Raw genomic sequence first — 17196 nt, 5'->3', positions numbered from 1 at the left:
CCACATGAAAAAAGTCTAAAAAGGGTCTCATTATTGTAATACGAAGGGGTGCCCACCGGGAAATGCCCGGTTCCCCGGTAGGCCTATCCGCCCATGGGCGTAGGTAGAAAATATTTTCGGTGGGGGTTTTTGTCTAAATCTATATTAATATTATAAAATTATGAATAATTTATTTGTATGTACAATTGTTTTATTTAATTTCGGAGGGTGTTTGAATACCCAACCCCCCTTACCTACGCCCATTTAATTTACCAAAAATTGAAAATAAATAATACATACAATATAGGTACAATATACAAAGTAAACACACTGGTTTAAAAAGACATTGCTTAGATGCATTTAGAATTAAATACAGATATCATTAATCATTATCATCAATACTTTTTAAGTTTATAACCACTAAGTATCACAACATAATATAATAAAATTCTCAATTTTTTTAAAATTTTTTAATACTTTGTGTAAGGATAACTTTTGCTAAGTAAAATTTACAGTAACTGGATAATTAGTTTTCTATAAGCAAATATAAAGATAATTTAATAATAATAATAATATTAATAATAAAAATAATAATATCAAATTCACAATAATTTTTATATTTTTATTATATTAAAAAAAAATTTTAAATGATAAATTTGAAACTAAACATCAAAAAAAAAAAAAAAATTATAATAATAAATATTATTTTTTAAAATTAAATAGTAGTAGTAAAATTATGTTTTCACCTAAAAATTAGCTAAAAATGTACATATCACGAACATAACAATATTTTTTACTCGAAAAATTAAAAAAAAACACAATGTTATATAATATATTTATATTACATAAGTATTTTGTACATCACAAGCAATTATTTTGTTTAACATTTTGTGAATCATAGATAATTGAATGCATATGCTTACATTAATTGAAGCTTTTTTTAACTTCTATAAATCAGTTTATTTTCCAAAATGCGGTAAATAACTATTAACCCATTCGGTTACTGTACATTTCACACTAGTAAAACCAGGTTGAAATATTTAACATTTATTCATAGTACTCTTGGATGAAATTACTCATCAGCTGTTTATGAATTATTATTGGAATAAAATTGTTCGATAGTAAACCATAATTTAAATGTGTACTTAATTTATTAAATAATAATAAATATCTCAAATAAAAAAATAATAATAAACTGAATGCTAAGTGATGAGATTAGCATGAAAATATAACATTCACATAATTATATTTTGATGATTAAGTTTTACAGTTATCATTAATTCAAATTATACACTTAATTCAATAATAATACAAAACAACCAAAAAATTTGTATCATTTTTATTTGGGATATAAATAACAATATCTTATTCAATAATACATCAAATTAAAATTGAAAAATATTTAAAATTAACGGTTATATTAAATTTTAAAAAAATAATAAAAATAGAAAGTACATATTTAGATTGAATTTTAACAGAGCAGTAATCTCACCCAAGTCATAAATATATTCTGAGTAACAAAATAATAATAATAATATAATAATAATAATAATAATAATAATTAAATAAATAGTATAATAATTTTATTATACGATCTGGACGAACCAAGTGCTTGAACTCAGAAAAAAAAATTTTAATTAAAAAAAATATACTTAAGCTCTTTATGGGCAGTTATAGGAAAAAGTAAGTGAGGTATTGATTGATGTGTTCCTGAATCAAAACTTAATTGAAATTAACATAAATAGTTTTACATATATTTGTTTTTAATATAAAAGTTAATTGAAACGGTATTTTATTTAATTATTTACAGGAACTAATGTAGGGCGCATTTATTTTTATATATTATAAAAAATTACTACTTAGGTAACTTAAGTATTAATATTTTTTTGACATAATTAATTAAAAATTTTTATTTAATAAGCAAACCAATCAAATAAAATCTATACTTCTGAGTCCTTTTTTTCTTTTGAACAAGAGAATGTGAATGAATGTACTTTACTTGATAATTCTTTATCATGTACATTTATATATTATTTTTTACAAATAAAAAAGCAATAAATGAATATTACACTGTCTTACTGTCTAGTGTCAAGACTAGTGTCAACAATTGAAGCATCTTTTGGCATCATATTTTTTAATTGATCGTTGACGGAATGCACAGGTGACCAAATGCTAACAGTCTATTATATGTTATTTTAGTATGTTTTTTCTTTTAAAGATATAAGTATATTGTAACCTATTAATTTAATTACAAAAAAAAAAAAAAAAAAAAGGAAAGAGATGTTTCAAAATTAAATACAAAATAATATTTAATGTTTTGGATAATGCAATCTCACGTAATGGTCGGAACGGGAACATTTAGGGCACTGTCACGCGAGTTAGAGTGCGAGGTGGCGCGTAACAGCGTGACAGCTTCTCGTTCAGAGCTGCATTTAACCACTGTTAGTCATTTAGGACGAGGAGTTTTCTTCTTTTTACGTTTAAAAAAACAACAACATCTATAAACAACATTTGGTTTAGATAAATTATTAAAAATGCATGCACAAAACTTTTCATCATACTTAGTGTCATCAACAATTTCCGTTTCAGCTTGTGCTGTAATAGGAGTATTGGAATGGCCAGCAGTTGGATCATCATTTGCCAATTCACCATTAGTCGAGCTTACCACCTTTAAGTATAAAATAAATACAAATAAATATAATATTTAATAAAATAATTCTAGATTAAATTACTTGAACACTTCCATGACGATCAGCAGGGGTTAAGTTTCCTAATGTATGACCTGGAAGCTTTGAACCATCTTGCCAACCTTTTGTTCCAGACTGAAAATGTATAATAATGTAAATAATAACTCAAAAATGTAACATTAAATTTTATTAATAAATGTTTATTAGCATTTAATGAGAGATGACAATTTGTTACATAATTGCTTACGTAATTTTTACAGGAATGATTCTACTGGTATTAAATAAATAAAATAAATATTATGCATATATTTATGGTTTGTACTATGTACAACGGTGTTAGCAGGATAAAAAAAATTGAATGGTCTTTAATGAAATTGATACCTTATTGATTAACAATACATTATCATCATTATCATCACTGTAGACTGACATTTCGTCATTGTCCTTGCACATTAATAATAATACAATATGATTTGATTAACAATAATATAAAATGATTTAAGCTAATGAATAATTGTACCTTGTTGCCTGCAACTTGTCTTTCTCTGTTTGGTGATAAAATAACTTCTTGACTGGACTGTATGGAACCAACCAATGTGCACTGCAAATATAAAAATTATTAAGTATGATTATATTAAAGTCCAACAGATACTTATACTCTGTCCAGACTAAGAGCGCACCGAGCGGCGGACGAAAACCGGTCAAAACTCGCGCATGTATTCCCTCCACAGGCAGCGTTGCCGCAGCCAAGGCGGTGCGCTCTTAGTCTGGACAGAATATAGGCATAATACTTAAAACAAAAAAAAAAACCATACAATTTTTAATGACCACTATAAATGTTATCTATGCGACTTACCAAATTGCTTTCAGATGTTTGAGGACTTTCATTGGTTATGTTGCGTATAACGCGAAGTATGTTAAACAAGCCACGTTTCTGATTTATAGCATAAGATAACACAAAAAAAAAATCATGCAGCATGCACAGAAAGTATAAAAATAAAAGTAAAAAGAACCAAAATTATTATGTCTGTAAAGAAATAATAATCTCTTCAAGATATAATATTATACTGTTAATGCATAATAAAATAAATAAAATGTTATTTTAAAATAGCAAAATTTATGAGCTCAAAATAAATAATAATCTTAGTTGTGGATTTTAATTTTAAATGTGTTATAAGCATTAGGTCTAACTAACAAATTTAATATTTATACTAATTTAATTCACAATAATACAATAAATAATGTAAATTAATAAAATATCTAATAAATAATTTGTAAAATTAAAATAATATTAACTACACATTTCTTTTCTTTTTTTGATTATTTATAATCATTTACTTTTCATAATTTTTAATTAGTTACTTATTACAAAGACAGAGGATTTGTAGCATTTGCATTTATTCTGCACAATCACAAAAATAACAAAGTAGGAAATAGATATTGTTTTATGCTAAGATAAAGCTGGTTTTTAAATTTTATTTAGCATATAAATGCATATTTTAAGTTTTTTTTTTGCTTTCAGAGCATATTCCTTTCATTTTATACTGATTGATACATTTTTTAATTCATTAATCATTTTATTCATAACTTTTCCATCAATGTTTTTATTTCATTTAATAATATATATACAACCAAAATTGTAAGATTTAAATTTATTTAAAATCTTTATCATATGATATAAAATAAAGTGATAACTACACTTGTCTATTTGGGGACGCATAGTACATTTATTTTAGAAATACATAGTTTTTAATTAATGTTTTTGATATTCATGCATTAAACTTATAACTCGTCAGAAATTAATTTTTTTTTTAAATTTAAAAAAAGCATATTCTATAAAAAAAAAAACATAACATACCATTGTTTTGCCCGTCCAATCAAATTCAGAGTCATTAACATAACCTTTTTTCTCAAACAAATTTTTGAATAGTGTACGCAAATATTCATAATCTGGTGTCTCAAAGAAATCCAATCGTCTAACATAACGTAAATACTGAGCCATTTCCTCTAAAAATATATTTAAATTGATTAGAACTAAAACCATTTCATATACATCAATAAATACCGGGATATCCATCACACAAAACTTCTATAGGAGTGGCTCGTTTTGTATCACCAATTTTTTGATATCTTTCTTTGAGTGTATCAGCTTTTAAGCCTTGCCATGGTAATGAGCCCCGTAAAAAGTACATAAACATATGCCCAAGAGCTTCTAAATCATCTCGCCGACTTTGTTCTGTAAGAAACCATATGAACTTATTGTATATTTTATATAAACATATATAAAAAAAATAATTTAAGCTATTAAAAATCAAAGGTAGTAGATATAATATTTTAACTTAATCATAAAATTATAAAAGTTAATAAACTTAAAATAAAATATATTATTATTTTATTCATTTGCTGCTAAGTAAAAACTTTTTAATAGCAATATTATGTTTTTCAACAAACCAATACTTTTAATTTGTTAAGCATTGAGTAATATTTAATATATTTTATACTATTTAACAAGTAATTATCAATAAATTCTTATTTTTATTTTATTACTTAAGGTTCTTGAATAAATTGATGAACCTAACACATAGTTAATGGTTAAAAGAACCTGAAAAATATATAATCTATTAAAAAAATGTAATAATTATATACCTTTTCCTAAATGTGTGTTTATACTCATATATCTTGCTGTACCAGTTAAACTTTTATGTTCCCGGTATGGTATATGTTTATTTGTTTCTAAATCTATGTATTCTTTAGCTAAACCAAAATCTATAATAAAATATTATTTATATTAATCAAAATAGCTTATGAGTGCAAACAAATTTGGAACTTGTATTCTAAATTTCTTCAGTAAAATATATCGTTATACCTATAATATGAATAGTTTTATCCTTTTTTGTTGAAGTGCGACCAATGAGAAAGTTTTCTGGTTTAACATCTCTGTATATAAGATGTCGACCGTGAACATATTCTATCCTGTGCAGCTATAAAAAAAATACAAAAAAATAGTTAATAACTATACCAAAAACTGTAATTAAAACCAAAAAAATTAGATTTATTGTCATCAAAAAAAATAATATATAACAATTACCAATTGGGTGGCAATCATGAGAACAGTTTTGAGCGAAAACTCACGCCCACACATATCAAATAAGTCCTCAAGACTGGGACCAAGGAGTTCCATGACTAAAGCATTATACTTGCCACATGGACCAAAAAAAAATACTTCTGGTATGCCATCTGAGAAGAAAGCAGGAGCTGTGGAATTAAACAAATATTATTATGTTAATGCAATTTAAAAATTTATTAAATTTTATATTTTTGCTATCAGTGTTTCAAAACTAATAAAAATAAAAAATAAAAATATTTTCTGAGTATCTTTATCTTTACCATGAGATCCAAGTAATTTATAAAAGCGATATTCCAAATGCAATTGAGGCGCTTTGGATTTCATTGGCTCCTAAGATATATGAAAAAACAAATTAGAAAATTAATTAAACATACACCTATTTAAGTTATTGAATACACAAGTATCTACTACCTAGCCATTATTTAAATTGTGCTGTTTTATTAATTATAATAACATGATTCTTACCATTTTTATTGCCACATGTTCATTTGTATATAAGTTTTTTCCTGAAAAAATAAAAATAGATATTAAACAATATATAATACACAAAATAATTAAACATTAAAAACCATGTTAATTTTGAAAATTATTTTGGTATGGTGTTTTTTTATAACTTAAAAATTATGTGTAACTAGTCAATAGCATTATTAATATTAACGTAAGGTTAAAATCACATTTAAAACAGTTAATTATTTAAATTAATTTTAAAATATTATTTAAAGATTATGAATAAATAAATGTATATATATATATATATTTGTCATTTAATTTAAAAATATCAATGGTCCTTTAATAAACAATCTTTAATATTATTATTCATAAGTTTTTTGTTATTATTAAATTAAATATAAATTTTCCTAACTTAAAAAATTATAATTAAAATATTTTACACAAAAAACAGTTTAGGTAATGTATTTAGTAGACATCTTAGTCACATATTATTATTTGAGACAAGAAAATAATTCTTTTTATAAAAAATTATCATTAAAATATTAGACAATAAGATATTCATTACCTATATATTTCATTTTCAAAGGTATAGATGAATTTTAAGTATAGTTAAATGAGTTTTTGAAGAACTAAGATTCCACCTTGGTGCTTGCGAGTTGTGATTATTATTCAAAATCAAATTACCAAGCATAGAAACTTTATGATCAACCATAAAATTATTTGTAAAATTTCTTTAATATGCCAACAATTAAAAACTATTAATGTCTAACTCGAGAGATTTTAACCTTTTTTTTTATATATATACAACAAACCTAATTTAAAATATGTTTTGACATTGCCAGTTGTTTGGAGGTGAATAGAGACCTAATAAGATTGAAAAAAATTATTTTATTATTTCTATCTATCATTATCTATAATTTTACTGATTTCCTTACAAGAACTATAGGTAGAATCTTTGAGTTCAAGATAAGTTTAACTGTCTCGTTCAAAAAGTTGGACAGGCCTAAAATTGGAGATCTTTGGTATAACTTAACAATTATTTTGCATAAAATATTTTAAAATTAAAATAGATTTAGCTAGATTAAAATATTAATTGTTATTATTACACTGCCTAATACAATAATATAATTTACGGATTTAAAAAACTATAAATTATAATTAAACATTTTAACATAAAAAAAGGTTGACAGTAACTTGCATTTTGTAAGTAAAAATAAAAATTATACTAACATTAAAATAGGCTTAAATATTATTGACTAAAGGGAAATGTATTTACCTGGCAAAGGGTCTTTGGGTTAGTTGGTAAACAATTATTGCAGTAAAATAATATGTCCAAATAAGGCATAAATATTAAATAATGATCATTTCAATTGTTTTTTTTTCATATAATACATAAATGAACAAAAATAGTTTTAATTAAACATATTGATATATATAATATTTACAGAATATATTAAAAATACACAATTTTATGAAACTAAATTAAAATCAACATACCTACCTATAGCCTATTATTGTTGTAACTTAATTTTAATTAGTAACATTATTATGCTTTATACAACCCATCACATTAAAAAAATGCCAAAGACAAATACTATGTAACTCAGAAGTTTTAGGATAAAAAAATATTGCCAACAAAAGTTATAATTTAATTGATTAAAACAACTATTTGATTCTCAAAAATCGTTTGATATAGAAAGTATCCACAGTTTCTATTTTTTTTCTCAATGCAGCTAGTTTTAGCGCTGTGTTTTTAAAATGAACATTCAATTGTAATAAAATAAATATGATAACATTTTGATTTACTAGTTCTTTTATTAATTTAATTTGTATTTTAATAACTGCTTAATTTATAGTAATTATGATTCATAGTAATTATTAATAAATATACTTATAATGTTATTTTTTTAATTGTTAATTTATTCTGTCAATTGGGATATTTTAAAATAATGTTCCCATTAACTTATAAAATTAATAAAAATACAGCTTTGCCTCCTCCTCTATAGACTCATCCTTTAGTAACCATAACTGATTATCAGACACTCTGTTTCAAATAAAATGACATACATTTAAGCACGGTGGGGGCATGACTATGGGGATTTTTTATACTATTCTAAATACTCAATTATTTTTTTTAAATTAATGTTTTTAATTATAATGCCAATCATTGAACATTAAATAATATTTTGAAAACTTTTTTGTATTATAGAGAAATACATGCGTACAAATTACTGAATTACTAACCTAACCAAACAATTCATACTAATCTCATTTTATAATACTTATTGTTCTTGTTAAACTCTTTAATTGATTTCATTGAATTGTATTTACTTTTCAGAATTATATATTTTCATAAATAGGTTTATGTAAATGTATAATAATATTATTTATTAGTAACAGAAACTAGAACGAACAAAAATAATACATTTGATAATTCAGACTTTGTGATGTAACCAAAATCTTGAAAGGTTTCACCCCCAAACTAGGTGATGTGTCAGAAATATTCCAACAGTAAATGGTGTAAATAAAATGTTAGCTGGTTATAAAGCTATGTATGAAAAATATAAATGATGACAAACATACAATGTAAATGTTTGCATCAAGTCCTGGTCTTATTCTCTTGATCTTTATAAAGAATGTCAACAAGGTAAATAAAGTAAGCAATAAGGACAAACCTTATCAAGCATAGATAGATTATATTCTGAAAATATAACAAAATTATAATTTATGAATGTATATAGTACATGGAAATCTCTTTTTAGATCAAAATAAGTTATAGCAAGTTATCTTGAGCTCTAGAAATAATAATTATTTTATTATATACTTACAAATATTATAATTCAAAATTATTTTCAATGATTATTAATTGATGAATTGATGGATATTTAGTAATAATTTATACACTTTATATACCTAGCCTTATATTTTATGGTGTAAGGAAAAACATAATTTATTGTTTAAATCTTAAATAATTATTTATTACATTAGATTAAATTAAATTAATGAAAATCTTAGTATAAAGAATTCATTTTTTAATTTTGTTTTCTTAAAAAGTAATAAAGCTATGTAAGCAAATTAAGTTTTAAGGGCAATAATAACTTAAAAGAATCATAATTTTTTAAATACTTATTAAATAGATTTTTTTTCATTAGAAAATAAAAAACATATATAACCACCAATAAACCAAAAAATAATTTTTTATTTCTAATTTATTTTTCAGCTGTTTAAATTTAAAAATCTATTTTTAATTATTTTAATTCACAGTCTACATTTTATTGATAATTTTAATATAATCTGAAGCCAAAGATAATTTTAATACTCAATCAGTAAAACCCAGACACCTTATTTATTCAAAAATGTTTAGCATGTATTTCCTTTATACAATAAATACCCTTATTATAACTTATAAATATAGTTTATTAATTTATTTCATAAGAATATTATTACTGAAAATTTCTTAATATTGGTTATAGTTACTAGTAAAATAAGTAAGAACTATATTTAAGTCACATAGAATAACATTAGAAATTAAAATTGAAATAGAATCAATAAATACGACAAAACTTAAAAAAAAAATGTTACGGGTCACTTTGCTAATGTTTAAAAGGATTAATAAAACAATCCTTTTATTATGAGTTCAAGTATAATTTAATATATTATTCTAAGTATATACATAGGTAATGTATTTATATTTAATCCAAAAAAATAATAGAATAATCCATTTTAAAACATTAAAATTTTAAATATTTTGTAATATAAACTTTATGTATCAATCAACAAAATTATTAGTTAATGTTAATATTATTTATGGTATAAGTATTAAAATATTTTGACTACCACATTTTAGTTATTTTATTTTTTCATGGTTTAAAAAGTTTAAAACAAGCTACAGAGTATATGTTTAATATTCTCTTGAATAATAATTTTATGCAACTACATATTTTGGAAATATATAGGATAAATATTTTTACCAAAAAATGAATACACAATAATAATAAAGATACTATGTACTAAGAACATTACCTCAAGAATTATTATCTTGACATTTGAAAAACAATATAAAGCAAATTTTAATCTTAATATATAGTATATAATCTATCTAACTTAAGAATTCACTGGACAGAAGACCAGCCAATTATTAAACTAAAACATTAAAAAAAATGTAATTACTAATAAAAACCACTTTTAATGTAATGTTTGAAACATTAATATTGAATATAACAGTAACATTGGCCATTGCATTAAATTCTAATCTTAATATTCTATAGTAAGAGTTTTCAACTTATGGTCAAACAAATTAATGTTTTGAAAATAATATATTAGTTTTCATTGTTTTTAATTTATTACTAATACATTTTTAAAAAAAATTGGAGACTCCTGTTCTAAAAACTGTACAGCTAAAACTACAAGTTTAAACAATTAGAAAAAGTAATAGATAAGTACTTTTAATTAGATCTTAAATATTTTAAAATAAACATTATTTAACTTCAGAATCCTACCATGAAATAGATATAGATAACCTTCAATAATATTCTTAGATCGTTATTATATAATAACACATCAAATAGTAACATTCAATTTTATTATTCAATTTTTTTTTGTTCGTATAGTACTAATTAGGGAGTAGGCCTAGAGGCATAAGTTTGGATGCCTATTTGGCAGAATTTCTAGTTGGACACCCATAGGTTTCTACCATGTTCAATAGGGGGGTTATGGCCTCACCCCTTAAACAGTTGACCAAAGAGAGAAGTCACCCGTGGCCAGAGTACAAACCGGTGACAGTATGTGTCAAAACCGATGATATAGCCTACTAAGTCACTCTATTCTTAAATTAAAAAATTAAAATGCTATGACTATATATGTAATATGCATCTAAGCAAAATATAAAAATTATAATAATACAAGTATATAATTTACAATAAGTTCATCAAAATCAATTTTGTTAAAGACTATAAGTTTGACAGTAATTTCCTTTACTCTTATAGATATTTGTGGGATAATAAAAAAATTACCTATCTGCCTAAAATATCTAGAAGGAACTAGATGAATTTTTCAATTGATATATAGAGCTACTTGACAGTTTTGAACCACTTCAAACAACAATTTAAACAGAAATTAAATTGTTAACCACTGTTAAAGCATAATTATTAGATTTCTTGCTTCTTACAAAAGCCAAAATTGTATGTCTTACTAGAAGCATATTATATGTATAGACACAGCATACCTATTTTATATTTAATAATTTTATGTATTGACAACTTTAGAGAATTTAAATTTAAGAATAGTTTAAGCAAAAAATTTAAATTATCACAAAAACATAAACATGCTGATTAAATGAATCTGAGATAACTGATAAAACTAACTTATATTGATAAAATTATCCCGAATAGTTTTAAATTCAACTATGAAAAAAAAAATAATAATTTTAAATAGTAGTATTTAATAATATTGCATAAACATAAGAAAGAACCAACATATTTCTAAATATAACTTACACAATATAAATTAAATGCAAGAACATTAAAAAATATGTTAGTTAAAAATGTATAATATGAGTAATCTCAAAAATAATAAATAGATATAATCTAGTTAATCTAGTTATGTATGATGAAAACTATGAGGAAACTTATAAAAAAACCCAATATTTAATACATAAATAAAATAATATTTTATACACACTTCTTTCATAAATAAAGAAATTTATAATTTTTTTTTAGTAACAATACCTCGAGTAATACATTACATTTCTAAAAATAATATGCATAGACGACATTTGTTAATAATTTAATGTAGCATTATATATTTATACATATATCATCAGGTATAACATAATACTTAAGAGTCTTAAAGGTTATTGTATAAGTGTATACAATTTTGAGATAGGTATAAATTATTTTTAAACTTTATTATGAACTGTAATTTATTCCTTGTACAATCTTAGATAAGATTAGGTAATAGGCAGTTTGTCAGGTACCTAATTGTTATTTCTTACTTTTACTATTTCTACTAGGCATGCAATATGTGGTAATTATAATTAGGTTCAGAACTTAAAACATTTGAATATATTTTTTTTTCTAGTATGTTACTTGGCTATAGAAATTTGATTTGTGAACTAATAAAGAATGTAATGGTGAAATCTTTATTTTTCCTTATTGTCATTTTTTGATATTTATATTTGATAATTTGGTCATTTAGTATATATCTGTATATTTTCTATCAAAGTATATTGTAGTTTCATTATTTGTTTTCGAAAATTCAATACATATCGAAAATAACTAACTAATATGGAAATAGTTAACTTATTTTTCCTTTGAATAACCGTCGAATTACTTTATTCCTAAAATCCTGAATTGGTCATAAAAATGCACATACAAATAAAATTGTAATTTAACTGCTTCATATAGCAAAAGATAAATTTGTTAGCTAGATTGTATTTATTGTAAGATAATTGATTGTATCATTGTTTTATAATATTTTTTGTAGAAGGGTGCTAGCTGCTAAGTAGTTGTAAATAATGTATTTTTCAACTAACGGATAAGTCTTGATTTTTTTTATTTACTTAATTTTGCTTTCTAGCTTATTTTTACAATACTAAAAATAGGTAAAACAGACATTTAAACATAATTTTATTCTGCATTTTTAAGAAATTAATTTAATAGTATTTTCTCAAGGATTTTATTGTAATTTTTTGAAACATTTTATAACAAAAGGATTATTACTTATAATTGTATTAATATACTTTATTTAATCTAGATAAAATATCTAAATTATAAAATTACATCAAAATTAAATAAAAAACAAACAAATAAACCAAGTGTGCATAAAAAAATAAAAATAACCAAATATTCTTGGTGTTTTAAAATAGTTGATAGTACCTAATATAAATTATTGGATCTTGGAACTAGATAAAGTCATTGTATATCTTCTCTTTTTAAAGTCTATTCATTAGAATTATTAAATCAAAATATTTAGAGGAGCCAAGACATCTAACCAACTTAGAAACAAATAATTTTTAAGATATGATACAGTCAAATTGTTTTAAGTGTTGGATGGCTTCAATGATTTTAAGGGTGGTTATGTATGACTAACCCCTAAAGTATTAAACTAGATTATAGTATGTCTTAAATTAGCCAATTATGAATTAAATTAATTATAAGTGATAACATTTTATTTTAATTAAAACTAAATTGTCTTAAACGTCTGGTTTCAAAACTAAATAAATATTTTCAAATGGTTAATTATCTTCAATGATTTATTGATTAATTAAGTTTGAAAATAAACACAAATATCTACATTACCAAAAAAAAAACCTTATAATTATTCAACCCTGATGTAGTAGTTATGCCTACATTAAATTCAAATTTTATGTCATGAATTCTATCAAACTCTACATTCCAATAGTGAACTATAAGTACATTGAAATACAGATTAACTATACATTTAGTTTCTTTCTTTATGCCAATAATCAATATACCTAATACATTTATACCATATTATTTCAAAACAACAATAAATAGACCAATCTAAATAAGATGTATGTCATTAAGCAGTATATAGTGATATTTATAATATTCTATTTACCAAGTCTTAGTTCCCCAAAATTTCCACAGCCAATCTTCTTGCCAACACGGAAATTTGGACCAACCATGAGTACACTAGAGTTGGCTGATGATGACAAGCCATGTCGTCCGGCAACTGCTGAATGCATTGCCCTCGATCCAGTGGATTTTCCACCGCGCTTGTCATCCTTACCGTTTTGTTCCTTCTCCCGGTCCCTTTTCTGCATGGCACCTGATTGTATATATTCCTCAACGAAAATTGGCCAATTTTAGCTCATTGTACGCCAAAATTTATTAAAATTCCCTGGCGTTCACACGTTGTGACCCAAGACAATAAACACTGTTATCATTGCATTAATTTTTTTTACAAAAATTTAATTCGCAAACCGAAACAGAACGCCGGTTTTATGACTGCATTCTTCTTGTTTAACTATAGACTAATTAAAAAACAATAGTTATATTAAAACATACGGTTAACCGTGTTGAAATTTAATAAAATTGAAAACGAAACAATTGCAGCTGAAACTCTCCATTTTTTGTGACTGATTAAAAAAATTATATATATATTACATAAAAGTGTGTGTGTATGTATATTCATATTACATATATACATTCACTAAACATGTGTTTCGGTATCAATTGCACTAGAGGGCAGTAGTATCGCCGAGTGCAAAGAGAATACAATTTAGTTATGCACAATTTTTTTTTTATTATTGTTAATTCTGAAAAACCAACTATCTTATTATTCAAGTTTTCATGCTTTTACTAATTACTTTTCTACATTATGTACTATTTCAGCTATTTTTCATATTTCGTCGTAGTCACATATTATCATACCTACTGATAAATTAATAATTATTATTTTTCATGTATTTTTTGTGTCTAACACTGACGTCTATTTACGAGCGGCGTCGATCTGGCAATCTGGTTTAGGATTGAACACCGGTCGATGTCCCGTACAAATTTAAATAAAATTACATTTTAATACAATTTAACAATTTAATTATTAAAAAAAATATATTTAAAATCAAGTATGGAAAGTATTGTAATTTTCGACAATATCGATTTTTATATGATAACCGTAATTACTTAAAATGTTCACCAAATGTTTATACGTTTCTATTATAGTTTTATGTTTATGAAATTTTTTTTTAATATTTCGGCTATTTATAGGTGGAGGAATTTTTCAATTTTTTTAGTTTTTTTCTAAAAAGGTTGAATAAAATTTATTTATATGGTAGAATTGCTTGAAAAATTAGCATCATAATAAGATCCTACAAAGTTGTTCCTATATTATATCTGTATAGAAATAATAAAAAATACATACGCGTAATTTTTTATGGATTAAAAGTTAAAATTATGAGAAAATTCGTAGAAATCGCAAAAAATGGCTAACTATTTGTGGTTAGAAATACAAAAAAACATCTTTTTATTTAGGTACAAGTTTTTAAGATGTAATAACGCGATACCTACCTAATAAAATTATAGTCATAATTAATTTATATTGGAATCATAAAATCTAAAAATATTTAACTTCAATTATTGTCTAAATATCGAAACACTTTTTTTTTTTTTTTATTGAGTAAAAAGACAATCTACAATCTATACAACAAATATGCACATTAATTAGATGAGATAAAAGAATACAACAAGCAATAATGAATATTCTGATTTTGGGAATTACCCAATGGTAACACCCAGCACGTGATAAATTTATTTACTGTCTGTTAATATTGGTTTTATTATTTTTTTTTTATTTTTTAAAACACATTTTAAGTTGAAATTTGGACGAAATTATAATTATTTAAACGATTAATAACGATGTTTATTATTTTATTAGAATTCAAAAATATTAATCGTAAGGATTTAAAACTATTGCGTCCATTATTATTATTATGAATTTTTCTAGAAGCATTGGCATTTTGTATTTATTTTAATATATTATCGATTTATAATATAAAATTAATTTTTATTATTTTATGATATTGTAACAGAAAGGTGTTAATACATTTTGAGTTACTTATACCTATATAGAGTTGATATAAACAAATATAATAAAATAATAAATGCAATATTTTCGGGAAAAAATTATATCAACCCACTGTAGGTATATCTAATACTGTATTCACTAAGAGAAAAATAAATGATTTAAATAACTTATACATCATGTTAATGTTATCATGAAATATATAATACTTGGTGCTATTTATATTAACCGACTCCACTCAAATGTTTTTCGTATATCTATGTAGAATAATACATATTATATTGATATATCATTGAATACAAATTTAACAAACATAACCGTGATCCACACGTTCCACTCGATACCAATAATGTACTGAACAGCAGTACCCACTTGCCTACCTTTAAGATTCTGAGGGGAGCGATAAATGTATTAATTTTACAATAATATGTGTGTTTTTTTTATCATCACTTTTTGGGATAGAAAAATGCTCCATATTCAAAAATGGAAATGGCCAATAGGAAATTGGATTTAATTGGTACCTACTCTGTCAAAAGTGAAAAATTATCATTACTATTCTACGATTGGGAATAAAAAATGTTATTAAACAAATTAAAATTTTAACATAAATTTAATTTTCATAAAAATCTATTATTTTTTTTTTTTGTGAAACTCGAAAACGTAACACCATAGTTACTTGAACATTTCACTAAATGTTTATATTATCATTTTCTATTTACCATACAATTTTTTTTCTTTGAATGCCGTCAATGTCGATTAAAAATTATTTACAGGTTATATAATATTTTAAAAACATTTAAATTATTTGATAGTTTGATATTTATAAAAATTATATTTAGTTTTAAAATGTAGTACAAGGTTCTTTACAGGATTTTCAATATAGATAAAGAAAATAAAATTCCATTGGAAAGCCAAATTAGTTTTTCGGGGCATTAGATGTTCAATTTTTTAAGACAACGATATTATTATTTATTGGGTGGTATATACACCCGTAAAATAATCATAACCTATCTTCAAACAATATTTAAAATACAAGCACAATTTTTTTCATTATCAACCTAGAATATTGAAAATTCTAGTCAAGTATATTTTGTATAAATTTTCGATATGAAAATAATTTTTTTTATTTATTTTTAAAAATAAAAATTAATTTGCTACCATAAAACCACCACCTTAGTATAAAATTGAAGTATTTTTATTATTGTCCCAAAAGGATTCAAAAAAATAAAAAAAACATTATTATTGTAAAATCAATATACATTTATCGCTCCGCTCAGAATTTAAAATAAGTTTCAGTTACAATTTTGTGGCGGATTAACCACTAGGGTCGTGAGTATCGAGCCTTGGGCGGCAACTTGTAGGGGGCGGACAATTATGTTATTTTATTTTTATTTAAAAAAAAAAAAT

General features: G+C 23.5%; 1 protein-coding gene across 1 annotated transcript; it reads right to left on the bottom strand.

Moving 5' to 3' along the window:
• Positions 1-1864: 1864 nt before the first annotated feature.
• On the bottom strand, positions 1865-14348 carry LOC113551695 (casein kinase I). Its single transcript, XM_026954092.1, has 12 exons — positions 13825-14348; positions 6259-6299; positions 6054-6123; positions 5755-5921; positions 5533-5647; positions 5313-5432; positions 4732-4902; positions 4525-4673; positions 3187-3267; positions 2712-2801; positions 2541-2647; positions 1865-2477 (listed from the first exon to the last, which is right to left on the bottom strand). Exons 1-12 carry the CDS (start codon positions 14027-14029, stop codon positions 2426-2428), a joined length of 1368 nt encoding a protein of 455 aa, XP_026809893.1. The 5' UTR covers positions 14030-14348; the 3' UTR covers positions 1865-2425.
• Between the last annotated feature and the right edge of the window lie 2848 nt (positions 14349-17196).

This window comes from Rhopalosiphum maidis, chromosome 2 (genome assembly GCF_003676215.2).
Source record: "Rhopalosiphum maidis isolate BTI-1 chromosome 2, ASM367621v3, whole genome shotgun sequence".
In the NCBI taxonomy this organism is placed as follows: domain Eukaryota; kingdom Metazoa; phylum Arthropoda; class Insecta; order Hemiptera; family Aphididae; genus Rhopalosiphum; species Rhopalosiphum maidis.
This window is presented reverse-complemented; position numbering and strand designations above follow the sequence as displayed.